Below are 21,716 nucleotides of genomic sequence, written 5' to 3'. Positions count from 1 at the left end.
TCCAAGATCATATGTTTGTAATTGCATTGACAAAGTTTCTCACTAAAATATAGAATCAAAATCCATTAAACTCTCCATTAGTTTTTGCCATTGAAACTGGATGATGCTGGAAAATAACAATTTTTCAGTCACTTGCTTCAGTTAGAAAAATTCTTCAAGCAACACATAATTCTTAATAATGGATAAATAAGTGAAGACTATAGAACTTGTGTTGTAAGAATTGTCAGAAATTAGTTACAGTTTCAGTATTCTTTATTGGGCTTGAATATAAGTAAGACATGTTTGAAGGATGGTTCGGTGAAAATTTGCAATCATATTTAAATTAAATCCTAAATTCATCTTTATTGTTAGGGGTGAAGCAAAAGGAACATGATGAACCCATCAGGAAGATCAAGGTGACAAAACTACCTGAGGGAACAACAGAAGACACAGTGAAAAACTTCTTTGAGAATAGGCGACGGAATGGCGGTGGACCTATTGAGAATATTGAGTATCATCCAGCAACATCAAGTGCCATCATAGAATTTCAAGAAGCAGAGAGTATGTGTGTCAACATTAGATTTGTTTGTTTTACATTAAATTTCAAGATGTTTGTTGCATTATTTATTCCTGTGTAGGTTCTTTTGTTGTTATAACTCACTTTGCCATAAAGCCATGAGACCAAGTGAGCTTATGGTATAACCTCATGTCTGTCATCTTTCTGTCTTGTTTCCATGTTGCAACTTTGGAGGCTATATTTGTGACACAATTTTGGGATGAAACTTGGAATACACACTTATATCATCAAGATCTTACCATATTTCACATATTTTTCCATACCCTTTAAATTTTCATACACAATCCAAAATAACAAACTAATCATTTTTCAAATGTATCAATTTTATTTTTACATATCACTTTGTATTTTTCGAAAAATGCTTTAAATTATTGGACATAACATTTCTAATAAGAAGATTTATGTTTGCATAAAAGATCAAAGATACTGTATGGCCATTTGATTTTTACAAAAATTAGTGGGGCCCTGAGTGGCCAAGTGGTCTAATGTGCTCTCCATTACGGATCACTACCATCTCACCTCTGTCTGTGTAAGTTCGAGTCTTGGATTCGGCCAATGTGGATATGTGAGAAAGCTTGCCAGTAGCTTCTCGAGGGTCGGTGGTTCTTTCCGGGGTTTTCCCGGGTTCTTCCTCCACCATTAATACTGGCCGCCATGTATAGCCTATCGTGTGCTGAAAAATGGCGTTAAACCCAACAACAACAACGACAACAAAAATTAGTAATGAATTGTTGCTGAGAAAATACAATGATTGATGTATAAGACTGCTTATTGTCATTACAATATCTACTGGTGTTTATTAACAACTGGATAAAGGCCTTCACAGAAAATAACCCTTAATTATCGTTAATTAGTTCTCCTTATTAAGTCCATCACCATAACAAAACACCACGTGAGTTTTAAATTAAGTTTGGAAGCTTGGTGATGTTTTCTTATCCAACGAAAATTATGTCTGAGTACATGCTAAAGTGAAGACCATAAACCAATGACGAACTAATCTTATTGTTTCATTATAGTCATACAAAAATAAATTATAAAAACCTTGTCATTTTCTATTGTCAGTTTGAAAGTCATGCACTAGTCCATTAAATTGATTCATATGTATACAATATTTTAAGTGCTTCTACTGTTTTGACTTGGATATAGTTAACATTGTGTTATGAATCTATTCTACGATATACCCCTCTATTGTTATCTTTATTGGTGAGTTCGAATAACAAGTCCCCTCTATTGTTATCTTTATTGGCGAGTTCGAATAACAAGTAATGTGTATGATGGCTGGACTTTACAACATCTGCTGTATGGACAATGGCCTCAATAGCACACTGACATATTTTCATTTCCATAAAGAGAGACTCGTTTCCCTGCTGGCAGACTTACTGATTTGACCTCTTCTATTGAATTTTGCCCTGTATGTGGTTCTAACTGGAATAACCAAAGCTCTAAGCATTTTTAGTTAGTGTGTAAATAGCACTGCATCACCATGTGGTTATTGTTACAATGTATATCGTAATTAAAACAAGAATGAATTGTTGATGTAGAGGTGTTTATTGATAATGGAATATAGTTGTATCCTAATACATGAGGATTTTCACAATTGTTAGATAACTGGAAATAGTCTTTTTTTCTCTTAGCAAAAGCTACATCATTTCCTCTTTTGAATGTAATTTTATTCTAGTCATGTTCAGTTAATTCATATTTGATGTCTAACTTGAAAAACTAAGTAAAGTTTAATCAAAATACTTTGGTCTCTAAAGCTATAAATTTAAACCATACTAAACAGGTATTTTCTTACAGCTGTAGAGAGAGTGCTTAGGAAGGTACCATTCTTATTTCTCAAGAAACAAATTAGTGTTGAGGAATATGTTGAGGATGTTGAGGAAGAAGAGGAGGAGGAGCCATCCTGTCGTACAATTGAGGTTCGTGGATTTGCTGAGAACACTCAGGAAGAGGTGCTTGAGATGTATTTTGAGAACACCAAGCGATCTGGAGGGGGTGAGGTCACTAGTGTTGTAATTGAAGGTGGTATTGCTCTTGTCACCTTTACAGATGAAAATGGTAGGTATATGCATATTTCTTTTGCCTATTTATTTTTAACTCCTACACTGTAGTGAAGAGTGGGTATATTCATTGCAACCATGCATGTCTCCCAGTCTGTCCATTTATTTCTGACAAAGCTTGCCATTGCTTCTCATCTGATGCAAGTTGGAAAATTGTGTTTCAACTTTGTTGGCTAGATATGTATTTAGTTAAGATGTAAAGTTCTATCATTTTGAAAAATTGTCATCAGAGGGGAATTTTCAGAAGCACTTATTATTGATTCCTCTTCTTATCTGTTTGCAGGTTTTGTTTAAATATAGGGACAAGATATGTCTGATTGGTGTTGATCAGGGCTGCATTGATGCACAAGCTTTATAAAAAGTCAAGCTGACCGGTAAATTGAACTTGCCCTAGGGAAATTTGAGCCTGTCCAAAAATATAACATAAAATAGTAGTTAAATTGCAAAAATAAAATATGATGTTTTCTTGAAATTGTGTTATAATTTATCTTCAATTCTTTTTTTATTCTTTTTTGCAAAAATATAAAAAAAAACTTATTCCAATAATTAATGTTATCATGTTAATAGTGAGAGACTGGTGGTTTAAAGTTTGACAGGAAATCTTCAGATTTAGCATGGAATACACTGATCACCAGTCTAAGTTTGATTTTCATCAATCAAACATCTGTTCTCAACCATAGCTAATGCAAGCCTTCATTAGTATTGGATTAACAGATCTTGCAGATGAATTTGTTTAAACATAGTGGACCACAAGAGTCAAGCCCAGGAAATTTGTCTGCTACAAGATGATTTGCATTGCACTAGGGTGTCAAACATTCCAGGTCCAAAAATGATGGAAATTATGATATAAATAAACATATTCAGATCCATGGAAAAAGGCTTGGCTATGGGTTGAGTATGGTGACAAGAAGTTTTGTATGTTTTAATGTTCAGCATGCATTGCATACAGTCAGCCAATCATTTAAGTGCCATTTTCAATGGCACATGCAATTTTATAACTGGTCTGCTAATAGCACATGAAACAAACAAAGGGCACAAGTCCGGTTGTTGATAGTAAATAAACACATCTCTGTCAACCATCAAGGCCCTGATTTGCAGATCCTTTGCAAATCTGAGTGCACAACATGTTATTCACCATGTCTTGATTACTGTCCTGATAAGACCACTTCCCACTGATTACTGTTTTCTGAGAAAGCATGGCATTAACACATTTGATACATATATTCTGAGGACCAAGGCAAAGTTCATGGGAGGTTGAGCAATCTGTCAAATAGTCTGTGTTAAATTTCTCTGACTTATCCCCCCCACCATTTTAGATATTTTGACAACCAAAAAGTTAAAATATCTTAAATGGGATATGAATGGTCAGGGGAAACTCAGAATTTTGGTAAGTGAATCGTTACATTTGGGACTACTGATTGCATACAGATTGACTTTCTCGATGTTTTCCTGTATGTTTCACTGAATGGGCTTTGAATGGCAAACATGTTCTATTTTATTTGGGTGTTTGCTATCTTTTAGTTTGAGAACATTTAGAATTAAGTTTTATCTAAACGCAGCACCGAGATTGAAAGAGGATCCACCAGTAAATGGTGTGATCATGTGATTTGAAAATGTTACAACGTTATGGTTAGTAAATTATTTCCAAGATTATTAAGCAATAACATAGTTGTCTGAATTTTGTGTTTGCATTAAGATTTCTATTTTTCCTGGGTTTCATTGATGGTAATGCACTGTAGTAAATATATGCATGTCAGACTTTGTAGTTGGATCAGTCTGTGGCTAATAAAGACCTGGGCAGTTTAGGGTCCTACTGGTCCTGATGCCTGGCTTAGTGTTTTTTCCAAACACCTTTCCTTGGATTGACAATATTCAGTCTCACAATGATGGACAAGAAAGAGCTAGATGTCAGTAGTCTAAAGAATGTGGAAAATTAAACTCAATGGCAAATGCTGGTTCTTTTAATCTGCAGAGTTCCACATTTTCAGAGAGGAGACTGCAACATTTGCCAGTGGGACTACTAATTTTACCAAAATAGGAGTCCTGTCCTCTTTTTAAAACCATAGTGAGATCTGTATTTAGCACAGGGCGAGCATGTAATGTACTGTTCACAGTACTCCTGTTTGTAATGGGAACATGCTTTAGTCAGCATTTCAAAGGAAATGTTGATTTTTATGCTTTGAACTATTTGGTGGTTAGAAACACAACACCTGTTTACCTGTAAGGATTCTCTGTATTTTGTACAAAATGATTAGCCTGAAAAAAATATTCAATATGGATCGTTTAGGTAAAACTCTGTAAAATGGCAGAATTGGGGGAAAATTATATCTTAACGTTTGGTTCCACTTCTAAAATTTCATTTTGCTAAAAATAATAAATATTTGATCAATGTCATTAAAGTACTTATTCAATGGTTCCTGCGCAAACTGGTCAACCATATGCAGGCATCAAATGGAGCAAATGGCAGTTGTTTATGAAAATGTTTAACCAGCATTATGTGAAAGGAAAACTGGAAAAAGTTTAAAAGTCTAGTGCTAGCCAGAAGTTTCTAAAGATTTATACAGATATTTGGGCATTGATAAAACAGTGTAACAAATGAGTTCATTGTGTTCACTAAGGTGTGTGTAAATTGGATCTTTCTGTTGCACATGGTGGCAGAAGTGACATTAAAAGACATGTTGAGTGTGAATTCCTAAAGGAATGGGCCAAGATACAAAATACAGTTAAGTTTCTGTTTTCATTCTTTAAAGCACAGTAGCTAGCAGTGAGGAAATGCACATATTCTTTGATGAAATGATGATGAGTCATTTTTTGGCAGTGTTAAACTTGCCATTGAAAACAGCTGATTCATTAAACTGAAATTTAAAGAAAATATTTCCTGACAGCAAAATCACAATAGGGAAGGTACACTATTTAAAAATATAGTTAAAAATGGTAGAGAGATACTGGTTTCAGGAAAAGATGTTTATTTTCTTGGTAAAAGAAACATAATTATGTATGTTGTGATTGTCATTAGACAATAAATTTATTTCTTGATGAAGCTTTTTTAATTATTGAACTTTATAGCTATACTACTGACAGCTGTTGAAAACTATGGACCCACTGCTTTTAGACTACTGATGGAGCCGGGAAAGGCTATGCAGGTCTGATTATGCATGAAACCAATATGATGCTAAAGTTAGTTCTCTTTTATGATAAATGTATCTTTAATAACATTTTCTTCAGTTGTGTCAAGTGTTCTGGAACTAAAGCATACTTTGGATGGTCAAGAGCTGAATGTGACAAAACATTTACCAAAGAAAAAGATGTCTGCAATGGAGATAGAGGAAGAGGAAGAAGAAAAGGAGCCTGTTTGTACAGTAGAGGTCAGAGGTTACAAAATAGGATCAGAAAGCACAGTGGAACTGTATTTTGAAAATGGTAGGAGATCTGGAGGAGGCGAGATCAGCAAGTTTGATATAGTTAAAACCGATGGGGTCATTTTCATCACATTTGCAAGTGAAGAAGGTACAATTTTATTTACCTTTTTCGAAAATTCTAGTACAGTCATACCTAACTTTAGTAACACATGAATCCTTCATCAAAGCAATCTGGCTACAATCTTTGATAAAACAAACATACCTTTCATCAAAGGAGGTCAGCATTAAATTTTAATGAAAACAATGGAATCTGATTAATTGTTGCATTTTCCAACTTTGGTTGGAGCATGTTTATTATGCCATGAAACTTTATTTTTGCAGGAAATAAGTTTATCCTTACCATTGCCTCCAATGACAACATTAAACACAAATTAAATTTCCAATCTTTTGAAACCATTAGATATCTGGCTGTCAGGTTAATTGTAGGTGAGATATCTTGCAAGGGTATTTGTGAAATTTTTTATTTTGTTTACATGTTTTTTTGTGCCTATGAATAGCCTTATCTCCTTGGTAGTTTCAGCAAGATGATAGTTGTCCCAGGCAGACCAAAATCTAGGCCAGTATATTTAATGTACATGTAGCATGTAAACAAACAACTATACAGTCATGTTCTACCAGTGACAATGAATATTGTAGGGAATTATTTAGTGACGTGTTAGTTCACAATGGGATATAGATCAAATGAGGGCTACTATATGTGTGTGTGTGTGTGTTATTTGTTTTCTAATGGGATGTGCTTCATACGTGAAATTTCTAACATGTGACCTATACTCGAATTCATGTAATTTACATATACATGTAGAGTACATTAATGCTTTATGCTATACAGGTGTTGTCAATATACAAGTGTATTTCAGACAAGTTTGGTCTTCATTTAATCAGGGGGCCCCGAGTGGCCGAGTGGGCTAAAGTGCTCAACGTTCCAGATCACTGCCATCTCACCTCTGTCTGCGTGGGTTCGAGTCCAAGGCTCGGTTAGCGTGGGTATGTGGAAAAGCCTGCCAGTAGCTTCTTGTGGGTCGGTGGTTCTTCCCTGGGGTTTTCCAGGGTTCTTCCTCCACCAGTTATACTGGCCGCCATGTATAGCCTATCCTGTGCTGAAAAATGGCGTTAAACCCTACAACAACAACATCATTTAATCATAATTTCCAGTGTTTATTTCCTGTCAGTTAAATCATACTTGCTGATGATTGGTCACCTCTATGTAGAATTTTATTTTTCTAGCACCCCTTCCCCCTGCAAACACTTATGTTGACAATATTACCTTGGTCCAGGGGATGTTGAGATCAGTATGTAGTACTGTAGTTTTAAGATTGTGTGCATTAACACTGTAAAAAATTAACTTTGCTTAAATTACTTTCATTTGTTTTGAAAAACCAGTAAAATAAATCTCAGAAACAAGATCTTTAATGTCATAGTTATTGAGACAGATATGAGTATATACAGCCTCTTCAGAAACGGTAGGCCAAATCTGGTGTATAAAAGTTTAGGGTAATTTTACACATCTCCATTCTTATGTTACTTGTTTAGGCTCTAATAAACAGTAATAAAGAAAGAGTGAAAACAACAAGCTTTGAAAAATATAATTAATAAAAATTTATTTCCCTGGAAAAACAATGTAAAAATGAAACAATAAGAACTTACGGTTTTAAGAATCAAATCCAAAAATAATCCAAGAATAATCCATGAATTAAATTTTAGAAGTCTTAATAATAAAATGTTCTAATGAATTCAAGTTCGAATCCCGACGCAAATTCCAAAATGGCAGGCAATGACATATTTTGTACTATGTATAGTTAGTATTGTTCTGTAGTGTCTACAGTTCTGTGTCATTCACAAACAATAATCTGGTGTTTGAATTTCCAAATAAAATTTAAATAAATGTCTTTGTCCAAGAATTCTGATTGAGCACTCATATATTTCCAGGAAAAATAATTAATCTTTTAGAATCCAATTAATTTGAATAAAAATTAAAATATAACTCCAAACTGTCACTACAAAACGAACATCTTTACGTCCCATGTTTAGAAGCCCAACTGAGAAATATCTTTATAAACAAAGGTTATACAGTAACTTCAGACGCAGATCAGATTCCCGTATGAGGGTCAACTCTCCAGAATTTTCGAGAAGTATTTATTCCTAAAAGCATGCAGTCCCAGTATGACATTGACAAAAACCAATAATTTTACTCTAAAAATAAGATAAAAATAGAAAGTTGTTTATTTGACTCACTGATTTGTGAATCAAGGTCAGGAACTAGGTCAGCTTAGGATACAAAGTTTTTGGTGTTTACAACGAACAGGTCAAACTAATTTCTGGAAAATTTCAAATTATAGTGAACAAAATTACACTACTTTGACATATAATGAAATTAAAAATAAAACGATTCTAAACCTTACAAACAGTTTAATTAAATCAAATATAAATTAAATCAAATATACATAACACTCATAAAATCATGTTTACAGCACACATACTTGGGCAGTCCTTTTCTTGTTCATCCATTAAAAATCGAATGCTGAAATATTGACTTCCAAGACACCCATTGGGTAGATCATAACTTGAGATCCTGCTCTGGCTTTTGCATCTAGCAGTGAGTCAATCAAATTCAGGAATCCTGACATAGATGTTGACATGTTTATTTGAGATCATCAGAATATATGTGTTTTGCTAATGCTTAGTTCTTATTATCATCATATTGGCTGACTTCCCACCTTGTCAGACATTATGAAACTTCAGATATTAAGAAATTGTATATTTTTCTATTTGTGGATGTTATTTTAAACAATATAAATGTAAACTTTATTTTCTTGAAAAGATTGTCTTTTACATTTAATTTGCAAAATGATCATGAGAGTTCTACTAATGCACTAGAAAGAACCGGCATTCATAGAAATGTCACAAAAATATAAACATTTCCCATGTATACTTCTTATCTCAACTGGTAATAGATCCAGAGAGCTTATGGGATGATCTGTTGTAAATTGTCCATTTGTCATCAGTATGTCCTTTGGTGCAAGTTTGTTGTTGCTGCTGCTTCTAAACTCCTTGAGGAAATGCCATGAGACTTTAGACACACACATTTATTCCAAGGTCCAATTGATCTTAAATGAAAATGGTGCCACTTGAAGGTCCAATTTGGTTATCATTACTCCTCCTGAATGGATGGATATTTACTTGGGATTTTCCTTAAATAACTTTTTGATGTCTGGTTAGTCAGAAAGAAAAATGCTGCCAATCTAATATCCAACTTGACTGCCATAGCAGCCATCTTGAAAATTTTGTTATTCCTACTTCTGCTGAACAGAAAGTCATATCGACATTGGATTTTCATCAAAAGACTTTTTATGATGTCTAGCTGGTCAAAAACAAATTTTGATGTAGATCTGCCACAAGGGCCATCTTGAAAATTCAGTTATCACTAACCCTCCTGATTAGATGGTAATGTCAGCATGGAGTTTTTCCTAAAACTCTTTTTATGTCTAGTTAGTTCCAACGAAATGGTGCTAATAATCTTGTGTCCAATATATACACCACAGTTACAGTTTTGAAAATCTTGTTATTTCGACTCCTCAAAAACAAAAATTGACATCGCTATAATATGGGGCTTTCACCAGCAGACTTCTTATGATTTCTAGTTGGTCCTGAATGAAAATTGTACCAATCTGACATCCAAAATGACCACCTTGGTAGTTATTTTGAAAATCTTGTTATTGATGAAGAATGTCTGATATCATTTTAACACTTTGCAGTAAAAATGAGGAAATGATCTTATTTTGAATTTCTGAAAATTGTTTTTTATCAGTTGAGTGTCAGTCCCTCTAAAATAGAAAGGTACCCTGTTGTTGTTGTAGGGTTTAACGCCATTTTTCAGCACACAATAGGCTATACATGGCAGCCAGTATTAATGGTTGAGGAAGAACCCGGAAATGCCCGGAAAGAACCACTGACCCATGAGAAGCTACTGGCAAGCTTTCTCACATACCCACATTAGCCGAATCTGAGACTTGAACCCACGCAGACAGAGGTGAGATGGCAGTGATCCGTAACGGAGAGTGCTTTAGACCACTCGGCCACTCGGGGCCCCAAAGGTACCCTGTCATTATCAATGACTATCAATTGTTACCAGTGAAGAAGATATCTAGATTATGATATCTAGCTTGGTCCTCATTGAAAATGATGCTGATCCAACATGAAGTCACAATGAACATATTGAAAATGTTATCACTAATTTGCCTTGATGTAATACCAAACAGATATGGATTAAGTGAAAACAACAAACACTATGTACGTAAATGAGATGTTTATGATAATGATTATGAGACTCTCTACCAAAAATACTTAATTAAACAACAATTAAATGAATCAAAATAATAATGAAAAATTTAAACCAACAAGAACACTGTGTTAAGCCTTAAAACCAATATTCATTGCCATACACTGTGTTAGTATTCTTTCAGTGGGCATGCTCTCAACAAGACATTATAACACCAAAGCTGGAGCTAGACACTCCCATAATATATACATAAATTCAGTGGATAATATTATGATATGCTAAAGGTTCCTGAAGTTATAATATGAAACTTATGTAGTTTTGCATTCACCGTGAACATGATTTTAATATATATGTAGATGTGGTTCATATTACTAGATGAATTATTCAGTTAAAAATATAAAATTCACAGTTCAAAATTGATATACTTTGAAATAAGTTATCATGGGGCTTCTCTACCCTCTTGACAAGCTCAAGGATTCTTTGGAATTCCAGCAACCTAAATGCAAAATGCTGATATCTGTGGAATATCAAAGTACACCACATCCATGTAGACTTTGTGGTAATGTCACTTGCCAGCACAATGACTGATTTTACCTGTCAGACCACATTCACCAAGCCATTATCATGTCACTTTTGCCAGCTGTGTTGTTCATTTGCTAGCTCTCTTGCTTTTTTTCCAACTTTTGAGTCCACACTGCCAGCTATGTTGCCCAGTTGCTAGCAGTATTGTCAGCAAAAAATGAGCAAGCTTTATTTTGTAATAAGGTTGCATTTAAAAGCCATCCTCCTCCACCCAGAAAAAAATTAGCCTTGCAAATGTTGAAGGAAGAGCCAATTATGTATATAAATAGAAAATGACAATCAGTACTTTGCCAGAAAGGTTGCATTTTAAAGAAGAACTGGTCTTACAGAAACACAAGAACTATTTTATCTTTATGCAAAATTCATTTTTGTCAGCATTCGATGGAACATAGGTAATGATATCCAAAAATATGTTGATCCATCTGTTCATTTTTAGTTCCCTGTTTAATTTCTACAAAGTAATTGAAGTTTTCCACCATCTACCATTCCCAGACTTTGAAGGCTGGTTGGATTTGGGACAAGGAAGAAACCCGTCAGTTTGGTTCCAAATATCAAAGGTCAGGGTCACAGAGACAGTAAGAAGGAAAACTGTTTCTCACATTAACTGGTTTACCTGTTGCCATGACCATCCTCAGTAAATAGCCTGCATCTGAGATTACAAAGACATCTGAGATTCAGTGGTCAAGATCACAGTATCTCTAAGAGGAAAAATTGTTTCCTCACAATATTTTGAGTTATTTATCACCTGCTTTGACTAAATTTTGTGGATGGCTTGAATCGGAGACAAGGAAGACCCTATTAATTTTTAGAGTTAAAAGGAAGACCCTATTAATTTTTTGAGTTAAAAGGAAGGCCCTATTAATCTGGTAATTAAAAGGTCAAAGGTCATGGTGAAAGGAAATCCATGAAGGAAAATTATTTCCACGACATAACTCCAGTTTCATGCTACAAACCATGACCAGACTTAGTTGATGGCTTGCATTTGAGACAAGAAAAGAACCTTAATTGAATTGATATAAGGGACAATGAATTAAATGTCAGGGTCACCAAGATGGAAAGAACAAACATGGTTTTGGCAAATGAACTTGGGTTCTGTGGTTTTTTTTATACCTTTACCATGTTTTTTTATATAGATAGCTTGCATTTGAGAAAACAAAGACAACTATTGATGTAGCAGAGTATATCATTTAATATTCACCACTGAGTGACATTAACATACCATAGCACACATGTAGCTATGAAATTGGTACTTTACTTTTGACTGCCAAGTCTCTGATCAGATATGAGGGTTATAGATAAAAGAATTATAATAATATTATTTACCACATGGTAGCTAATATATCTGTTATGGTACTCTTATTTTCTACTTTTAGCTTACTGTGTGTTACAGTTAAAAATGAACCCATTTAATTTAAAAGGCAAATTACAAACTATGAATAAGGGTGCCATACCACAGTAAATGGCAGTTCATTTTTAAGCTAGATAAAACTTTCAATGAGAAAGTGTAGCTGTAAGTACTCATTACTTGCAAGGTTATTTGTAATGTTTTTGTTCACCAGACCAAAAGCCATGTTTGGTATCATCATTTGCACATTTAAAATCTGTCCATCAACACTTACTTGCATGTGAACAAGGGAAATGGTTAATTTTTTAATAGATTGTGATCAAACTTGGTGTGTAAGATTATAGTACTGAGCTCTTGGATGAGTTTGATTGTAAGTGACACTAGTTGTTCTTAATCAGGCAGTCTTGCATGTGATTGACTGAGCTTATGCACTGTTCAACAGTTGGTGATCAAACTTTCAAATTTGCTATGTAACACTTATATCACAAAGATCTTGCATGAGTTTGATTAAAAGATTAAAGTTGTTTTAACATGTTCATCAAATAATTTAAAAGCTAACTGGTATCAGTCAAGTTTTCTTTTACTTTTTTAAAACTGGAATCAATACTTCATTGGATTAATTCACAAGATTTTAGTAGCTTTTGACCATTTCAGTTAACTTCAAGGTAAAATTCTCAGATACTTTCATTAGATTATCACATCTTGATTAAAATACTTCCATTTTTCAAGAAAGTATATTGTTTTTTCCATATTATTCACAAAGCCTAAATTTATGACCAAAATGTTCTAAAATATCAGCCTCAAGCTTGTTGTGCTAGCCAATAACTAATCTAAAGGCAATACACATCATTTCAAAGAAAACATTTATAGTTTTTCCAAGAGATTCATATGAACATAGAGTATAAAAGCATTTTTACCCTGAATGATCACTGACTTAATTGAAGAATGTGGAATTTTAGTCTCTGTTGAAAGCTTCTGATAAGTGTTTGAAAACTTTGCCATTTTATGGCATGCAGATATTACTCTATTGAATTTGAATTGTCCTTTTACCTTTTAATTATAAGATATCATTTTAATTCCTTCTGGATTGTAATTTTTACTCCCAAACTTTTATAACGTGATTGTTACCACAAATATGGCAGCATCAATCATTTTCTGGTATACGTCAGATAAATGAAACTTTTTATTTAATATTTTCAACATTTTAAATGGTTTTTCAAAAAATGATACATTTTCTTGATATTTTTTGTATCTAATGTAGTTTGATGCTGAAGATAATTATTTCTCAACCATGTTTCAGTTGCAAGAAGAGTGGCAGATTGTAAGCATAACGTAGCAGGATGCACTCTTGATGTAAAATTGTATGAACCACCCAAACGTAAATCTGTCCGAAATTTGTCTCGGACTTCCAGCAAAGAACCTGAAGAATCTGTACCTCACTGTACGATTGAGGTTAGAGGTGTGACCAGTAAAATTGTTGGGACCCTTCAGCTTTACTTTGAGAACAAGAAACGTTCAGGAGGAGACGAGATTGTAAAGTTTGAGTACAAAGAGGAGAATAAAATAGCTTACATCACATATGAGAGTGAAGAAGGTAAGTCATTATTCCAACCAGCATTCATACTCAGTTGTATTTTCATTTACGAATTAAATCTGTTTTTTGTTGTTGACAGTGCTAATATGCATATGGTATGGCCTTGCATATATTATCATTCAGTTTTCCTCCATCTGCATTTCTGTTTTCAACTGCGATGGACTAATTTCAACTACATTTTATGGTAATTCATTGTACCATTTTGGCCTTTCATATAAATGCAATAAACTGTTGCAAAACTAGTTTCTCACTAGCCTCAGTGCTTTTGACTCCACCCAAACCAAATCGCAAGCTTATTTTTTAGGTTGCAGCAATCTTGCTACAAGGTTGTTATGTAAGCTTGCGGCAAGCTTAGATTTGAAACTGTGGCAAGCTTGCTTAATTGCAAGCTTGCACAAGCTAGTATTAGAGAAGCTTGCAATAGGTAAGCTTGTGTGAGCTTGTCATGTAAGCCTGCAGCAAGTTTGCATGAGCTTGTCATGTAAGTTTGCACAAGCTTACTAATTACAAGCATGCAAATCAAAGCTGAACTAGCTAGCTGCATCAGAAGAACTGATATGGCATCGATTAAATTATTCTATACATGGTCACATACCTCCATTTTTTTAGCCCTTGATGTGCAAAAAGTATGTAATATTAAATATTAAAATGAAAATGTTAATATATGGTGAACATTAATTAGCATGAGATCTTACTGTCACAATGAAAGAAAAGAATGAAGTCATCAAATCATTTAATATTTAATCAGATACAAATATAAGAGCGTATGAACTTGTTTGAGGAAACTCCTTATACTTTTTTTCTGTATGGCTTTAGAAATGTGCTACTAATTTACTTATGTGAAAATAAATCAATTTGGGGGAGGCTGGTGTCAAATGGTTAAGTTCCCTCTCTCATCTGTCAAAATGATAAACTATTAGGTGAAAACAAGAATGTTTGCCATTTGAATTACTCTGAACAATGTCTTCTAAACAAAATCCTCAGAATACAATTCTGCATCCTCCTCTGCTTCTAGTGTGATTCAGGATAATCCACTGAAATGGATTACAGCAACATGTACTATGAGTGTATGTAACCAGGGGGAGAAAACCTGAGTATTTACCTCATTGGCAAAAGCATTTCATTTCAAGTCCAACAAATATCAGTAAATATTATTAAAGATCATTCTTTAATGAGCTCCTAAATTTTACTTTTACCATCCATTTTGAAAGGCACATGTCAAACAAATGGCACTTCAGAGCTTTACATAAAAATAAAATCAGATGAAACTGATTAGGTACCTTATGAAATTTTGAAATAAAATAACTTCCATTGAACAATTTTTGAATCTGATTTGCGAGAGGAAAGAAAGACCCTAAGAATAACGGAAATGAGATTCACAAGCGTGCCTTTAATTTTAAAATCTCATAGCCCTATTGTCGATAACTGACAGCACTGCACCAATTACTGCAGTTTGGCAAGTGCAGAAATGAATAATAATGATCTTCAGAGTTGTCATCTCAACCATTGGATGAAGCAACATTACAAAGTCATTTTTGATGTATTTAAATCACAAAAATGAAACAGAACACTGCTGCCAATCTACAGTCCCGAAAAATGGCAAAATACAACACACTCTTAAGTTTACTCAGCAACATGATAACTCAGTGACTTCAAATTATCTCTCCATTTATATAATCGGTTACAACACAAATATTGCATCAGCAGGCAATGAAATTCACAGAATTAATGTGCTAAATTGTGACGGTTCAACTTTGAAAATTGCGCCTAATTTTTAATGCAACACTACAATGTATGTTTTGTGTTCATGCGACTCAAATATGTTGTGTGTATATTTAGAGGTCATAAACCAGTCTGCTGACCATAAACAGGGAAAGTAACTGCCTTTAATGACTTGATATGGAAAACCACATTTCATCTTCCATGGTTTGATTTGATTTCTTTTTAAAAAAGCAAAATGCACAAAGCTCAATTCTTTATAGAATGTTGGCAGAATGGGATGCAGCTCTCTCTCTCTCTCTCTCTCTCTCTCAGAAAAACAAATATTGTATATATGTTAAACTTTTAATTAGTAAGTAAATAACTGACAATTTTCTTTTCTTCTGGCAGCAGATTGTCACTGAAACAAATATGTGACATTTCTTTCAAAAACTGAATGCGAGAAGTTAATATTACAAGAGTTACTGAGACTATATTTGATGGTGCAGTTGGTAAATAGCATTTACAAGTACTTAACATAAAATATCTTGCTGTATTAAGTTAGTCTGTAAATAACTTTGCAATCAGCAATTACTATCTATTTTACAGGATTTTACTAAATGGAATTCTTTATTCAGTCTTCCATATATGTTCTACATTAAAGTTTATCCACTGTGCTGCTGCTTGATGAATGACTGCAGATGCACTCCTTCATTCTTTGCAATTGTAAATAAATTCAAAAAAGATGTGCATTTGTAGATGAAACCACATTCAGGTTCATGCATGTTTGATTCACATTTATACTGGGAAATTGTATGATAATTTGTAGCCATACCTCTTGAAGACATTGTTGGTCAGGGTTTATTTATTAATTTTTTAAAAGATAAGAGCTGTATCATACTAAGACCTAATACTGTGGAAAGTGATTGAATTAGTTCTATAGCAAACATTGGATGGGATGGCTTTGTTAATATACTGGTTATGTGTATTTGTAAGGAGAAGTTTTTGTATAGTTTAAAACTGTTTTACCTGTAGATTGAAATATTTGTATTTTTAGGAACATAAACAGATTAAAGACAACCAATAGTTATTTTATGATTATAATCCATGTCACTCACTGACAAAATAGCCAATTCAGTGTACAATCACTTAACACATTAACCCCTAGCGTCGACTTAACGGGGCAGAGATAATTGACTAATGCCGAGCTCTGTACCATCAAGGTCATGCATGATACACTAAAATGGGTTGTATTATACAAAGATAGACAGATGTAGCTCTACAATGATACCAAATAATCTGGAATATCTAGTTGCACTACAAAATACAGATAAAAAAACTCATTTTTTGGACCCGACTTTTTTCTACCCAAAATTTGCCTGTGGTCGGAATCCAATTTTGTATCTGGATTTTAGCCTTTTTGGTTTCGGATCTAAGGCAAACCGGTATGAACTGCAAACAGACAGATGAGCCTTTGCAAAAAGTAGGATTAGATGGGCATTTGGAATAAAGAGTGGTCTCAATACAAAAATAATGGCTCTGTTTAGCAAATTTTTTTATATAAAAATCCAACTTTTACCCTTCTGCTCATGCGCAAGTCAAATAGCCAACGAAAATCGATGTTTCTAACATCACTAGGCAGTATGTTATTGAAAGATTACTGGGGATTTGGTTTTTTCGGATCTATTCAGAAATAGCTTTCAAAATGTGTTTCCTACTCGATTTTCAGGCAAAAATGACAAAATCCTCCAGGGGTTATTGTGGTAAAGAATTTCTTTTATATGCAGAAAGCTCAATTGTTTATCTAAACTGGCTGATATATTAAACAAAATATATCATTAAATTGGAAAAAAGATATTTGTAGAAATAACTTACATTTTATATTAAACATTATGATAAGAAATATTTTAATTTGAAATATATATTAATAATGTTTCTATTTAAGTTCAGACAGAGAAATGTTGAAATAATACATTTTATGTATGTAGCAGCTAAGTACAACTGTTTAGGATTTCTGCAAGAATTGAAAATGTGATGCTATGAATCAAAAACAAAATAACGTTTAGATTTGCCTTGTTTCCTACTGCAGTCATGATATATAGTCAAAATGTATATTCAACGTTTCAACAGGAACTGCCTGATTTCATGCAGGAGCTATAGCTAGCTGCCAACTTTCAACTTTCATGACTGATTAAATTACTGCAAGGTTGCATGCAGGCTTATGTAGAATTTTAGATTTTGCAATCTTGCAGACTTAATGAGAAAATTCCTTTTGCAAGCTTGAATTTTAGATTTTCCAAGCTTGCAGAATTGGAGAAATTCCTTTTGCAAGCTTGTGCAATCTTGAATATCAGATTTTGCAAGCTTGCAGACTTGGAGAAATTCCTTTTGCAAGCTTGCGCAAGCTTGAACTTTAGATTTTGCAAGCTTGCAGACTTGGAAAAATTCCTTTTGCAAGCTTGTACAAGTTTGTGTGAGCTCTCTTACTAGCTTGTGCAACTTCAACTAGCTATTGTGGTAAGCTTGCAGCAAGCTTGTGGTAAGCATGCATTTTGGTTTGGGTGCAGTTGAGTCTTTTTCAAAGGCAGGTACAAAAATCTAGAGAAGACAATAAACACAAAAAAACATTAAAGTTATGAAAGTTCACATGTTTATTTCTACTGGAATCAGAGCTTGAAAATGTTTTATATTTTGACTTAAGTTAACTTGACAATGTTTTATGTTTGGACATAAGTTGGCTTCAGGTTGACTGATGATGATATGTATCTAATTTATATCAACATACAAATGGATGAGCCATATTACCATCTGTTATTTTATGTAATTTGGTGTAACGGTAAATTATATCCTGGATATTTTATTGTTTTAATAGTAATTATAGGTGGCATGACTAATGAGCAAAATGAAAAGAAATATTTAATTTAAAAATGATGGCTGTAAAAGATGATTTTATTTTTGTGTCCATGTCTTTCTGTAGCCTGCTTTATTAAGGATGCATGGTTTGTGTGTTCTATGGTAGCAAATATATCCAGTAGGATTCCTTTTCTCTCCTGGTTCAAGAAAACTTGTTACAGCATGTTAAGTTAGATTAACCTACTGGAACCTTGGCTACTGAAGATGCCAGAATGGATGGACATTTTATTTGTTATAATTACTTTATAGTAACTGTTGTTCCAGTTTAAAAATGATCATGTTAAAGTTTCCAAACAGCTTTGATGGCCATCTTGAAAGTCTTTGTATGGCTAATTCTCCTTAAGGGATGGTCATACCAACATTGACTTTTCCCTAAAACAATAATAGCAATATATAGTTAGTTATAATGAGTAAATGGTGGCATTATCATAGCAATTTCAGTTAAATACTTCTTGAAATATTTACTTGATTTTCAATTAAAATAATGCAGTGTCAAATTACCAACTAATCTGCACATTTGCAAAGGAGTTTTAAAACCATACCATTTCACCTTTGCAGGTTGGTCTCTTTACTTTCACATTCACAAATACTCCCAATGATTATGACTCAATGATCTTCTTGACCAGCTGGGAGACCAGCGCTTAATATTGCCTCAGAGAGAAGAGAGACAAAGCTTTGTTTCTCCTTCAAATACGTTCCCCGATCACATTAACATTAGGATATAAGCCTGCTACCTCTCGAATCCAGCCCTACTAAAAGACGAAAATTCGTCTTTTCGGTCTATCTCATATAGACCAAAGGGCAATGACTCTTGCCCCTTACCTCCCCTTGCCACCGCCAGGTGTCACTAGTTTTTAAGCTTCGCTTGTACTGATAACACGTACATTATACCTCCAAACAATCCAAGCCATCTTAGCATTTGTACCAGCGACACGAGAACGTCGCTGGTACAAAACTCATTCAGACGCCTTCAGTACGGATCTTCTGGCCCTGGACAAAAATATGGAAGCAGTTTACATGTCCACTCCACTGTTTTACAAAGTGGACAAAAATGTATTCCATGCCACGTCAAATCTAGTCCGGAACATAGTCGCTACGTCTTCAATGTTAGACTTGGCTTCATTAGCCCTTTTTCCGACTCGCAGAAAAATCTGACAATGACCACGCTTGGGAAGCGACGGCCCGGATTGCTAGAGTTATTAACAGGACAGCTCACCATTCCATGGCTAATGCGTTGACTACTTCTGCCAACTTAGACCTGATACGACGTGACACATGTCTGTTGTCCACGTCGCTCAAGCCCCATCATACTCTGGCTTTACGGATGACTCCGTTTGGGTCGCCTTTACTCTTTGGAGGAAAAATTGAAGAAGTTCAGAAGCATGCAGCTCAGGAACTGTTCCTCCAACTCGCCGCCCAACCCTCACAGGCGTTTAGAAAAAATCAGCCCCTGCCACAGCCCTCGCAGGTGTTTAGAAAAAATCAGCCCCTGCCACAGCGGAGGGATGATTGGCGGACCAGGGACAAGGGATCCTTACAATCAAATGTGCAGTATAGATCCCAACCCAATGCCAGGAGACAACGGTCTAATCAAGCTAGGAGGCAACCATACAGAGGCGGTAAGAAACAAAGTTTCTCCGTCTTCAAGCCTCCTAACTCTAAAAATTGACATACCCTCTCCACCACCCGCGGCCAGCCTACCTGTGGGCGGCCGCCTCCTGCAATTTCAGGACCACTGGACTGCCTTTTTTCCTCAGAACGATTGGGTGATCCAGGTCATTTCGGAGGGACTTCGGATTCATTTATCCAACCCCCTCCCCTGTCCTCCTCTCCCCTCTTCACGGACGTACCATCCGATCGGGAGAAGGATACCTTTCTACAACAGGAGATACGGTCACTCATAGAAAAACGGGCAGTGGAGATTGTGAAAAAAAAACGCAATCGCCGGGGTTTTATTCCAGGCTGTTTCTTATCCAGAAGACAAAAGGCAAGTTGAGGCCAATCATCGACCTGAGTCGTTTCAACCAATACATTTTACCACCGAAATTCAAGATGGAAATGGCAAGATCAATCCGTCTTTCCATCCGGCGGGACGAGTATGTCGTCAGTCTAGATATGACCAACGCATATTTTCACGTCCCTATCCACCCCGCGTCACGGAAATTTCTCCTATTCGCTTACCGCGACGTGGTTTATCAGTTCCAGGTCCTACCCTTTGGCCTCAACATCAGCCCTTGGGCTTTTACCAAGGTTATAGATTGCGTCGTCACCCTGTTCCACTCGACTTCATCTACAGGGATGGCAGTGTACTTGGACGACATCCTCCAGAAACATATGGTAAGTTCTATTCTGCTCAAAGGCAGAAACGATCTTTTAGCACTTTTAGATCATCTAGGCTTTCTCGTGAACTGGGAAAAGTCCGATCTCCGTCCATCTCAGCGTTTTGTCCATCTGGGTATGGAGTTTCTCACCGATCTGAATCTGGTACGGCTTCCTCGCGCTCGCGTAATCCGGATCGTCGAACTCATCGAGTCCGTTTCCAACAGGACATGGATTTCAGCGAGAGAATTCTTGCAACTCCTCAGATTATTCAATGCGGTGGCGGACTTGATCCCGCTTGGCCGTCTTTTGATGCGTCCCTTACAAATGACGTTACTGGCACAATGGCGCCCCTTTTCAAGTCTCCTCAATCAAACAATAATGATCACGCCCGAGATACGATCGTTCCTACGTCAGTGGCACAACCCGTACCGACGCCAGTACCTACGGTTGGGGTGCCCACCTGTTGCCGAACTTCGCTACAGTCAGTGGCACATGGGAGCCAGGAGAGAGGCCTCTCCACATCAACCTTTTAGAAATGAGGGCTGTCATCAATGCCTTTCATTTCTGGAAGGATCAACTCTCAGGAAAAACTGTCCTCATTATGTCAGACAACTCTGTGGTGGTGACTTACCTCCTCAAACAAAGGGGCACCAGATCACCAGACCTGTGCATTCTGATCTAGCAGTTTCTACATTGGTGCGACAACCTCCACATCAACGTACAAATCAGACACATTCCCGGCAGACTCAATGTCTTGGCCGACACTCTATCAAGGAAAGGTCAAATCATTCACACGGAATGGTCACTCCATCAATCAGTCTTTCTTCGGATTTGCACACTTTGGGGGCGTCCGATGATCGATCTTTTTGCGACAAGGTGGAATTGCAAGGTGCCCACCTTCGTCTCTCCGGTTCCAGACCCAGAGGCTTGGGCTGTGGACGCTCTGTCAAT

The 21,716-nt window shown here is 35.5% G+C and overlaps 1 protein-coding gene across 1 annotated transcript in view; it reads left to right on the top strand.

Annotated features, from left to right (window-relative positions):
- Positions 1–21,716, top strand: part of LOC149769845 (protein mono-ADP-ribosyltransferase PARP14-like) — a gene marked incomplete at its 3' end in the record, with an annotated part of 111,194 nt that overhangs the window by 14,659 nt on the left and 74,819 nt on the right. Inside the window, exons 5-8 of the mRNA XM_089949753.1 lie at positions 352–540; positions 2,354–2,614; positions 5,842–6,123; positions 13,539–13,832. Coding sequence (XP_089805879.1) covers positions 352–540; positions 2,354–2,614; positions 5,842–6,123; positions 13,539–13,832 — 1,026 coding nt within the window. The remainder of the gene's footprint in view (positions 1–351; positions 541–2,353; positions 2,615–5,841; positions 6,124–13,538; positions 13,833–21,716) is intronic.

This window comes from Sinohyriopsis cumingii, unplaced genomic scaffold, assembly GCF_028554795.1.
Source record: "Sinohyriopsis cumingii isolate HCF-2022 unplaced genomic scaffold, ASM2855479v2 utg003218l, whole genome shotgun sequence".
NCBI lineage: Eukaryota > Metazoa > Mollusca > Bivalvia > Unionida > Unionidae > Sinohyriopsis > Sinohyriopsis cumingii.
This window is presented reverse-complemented; position numbering and strand designations above follow the sequence as displayed.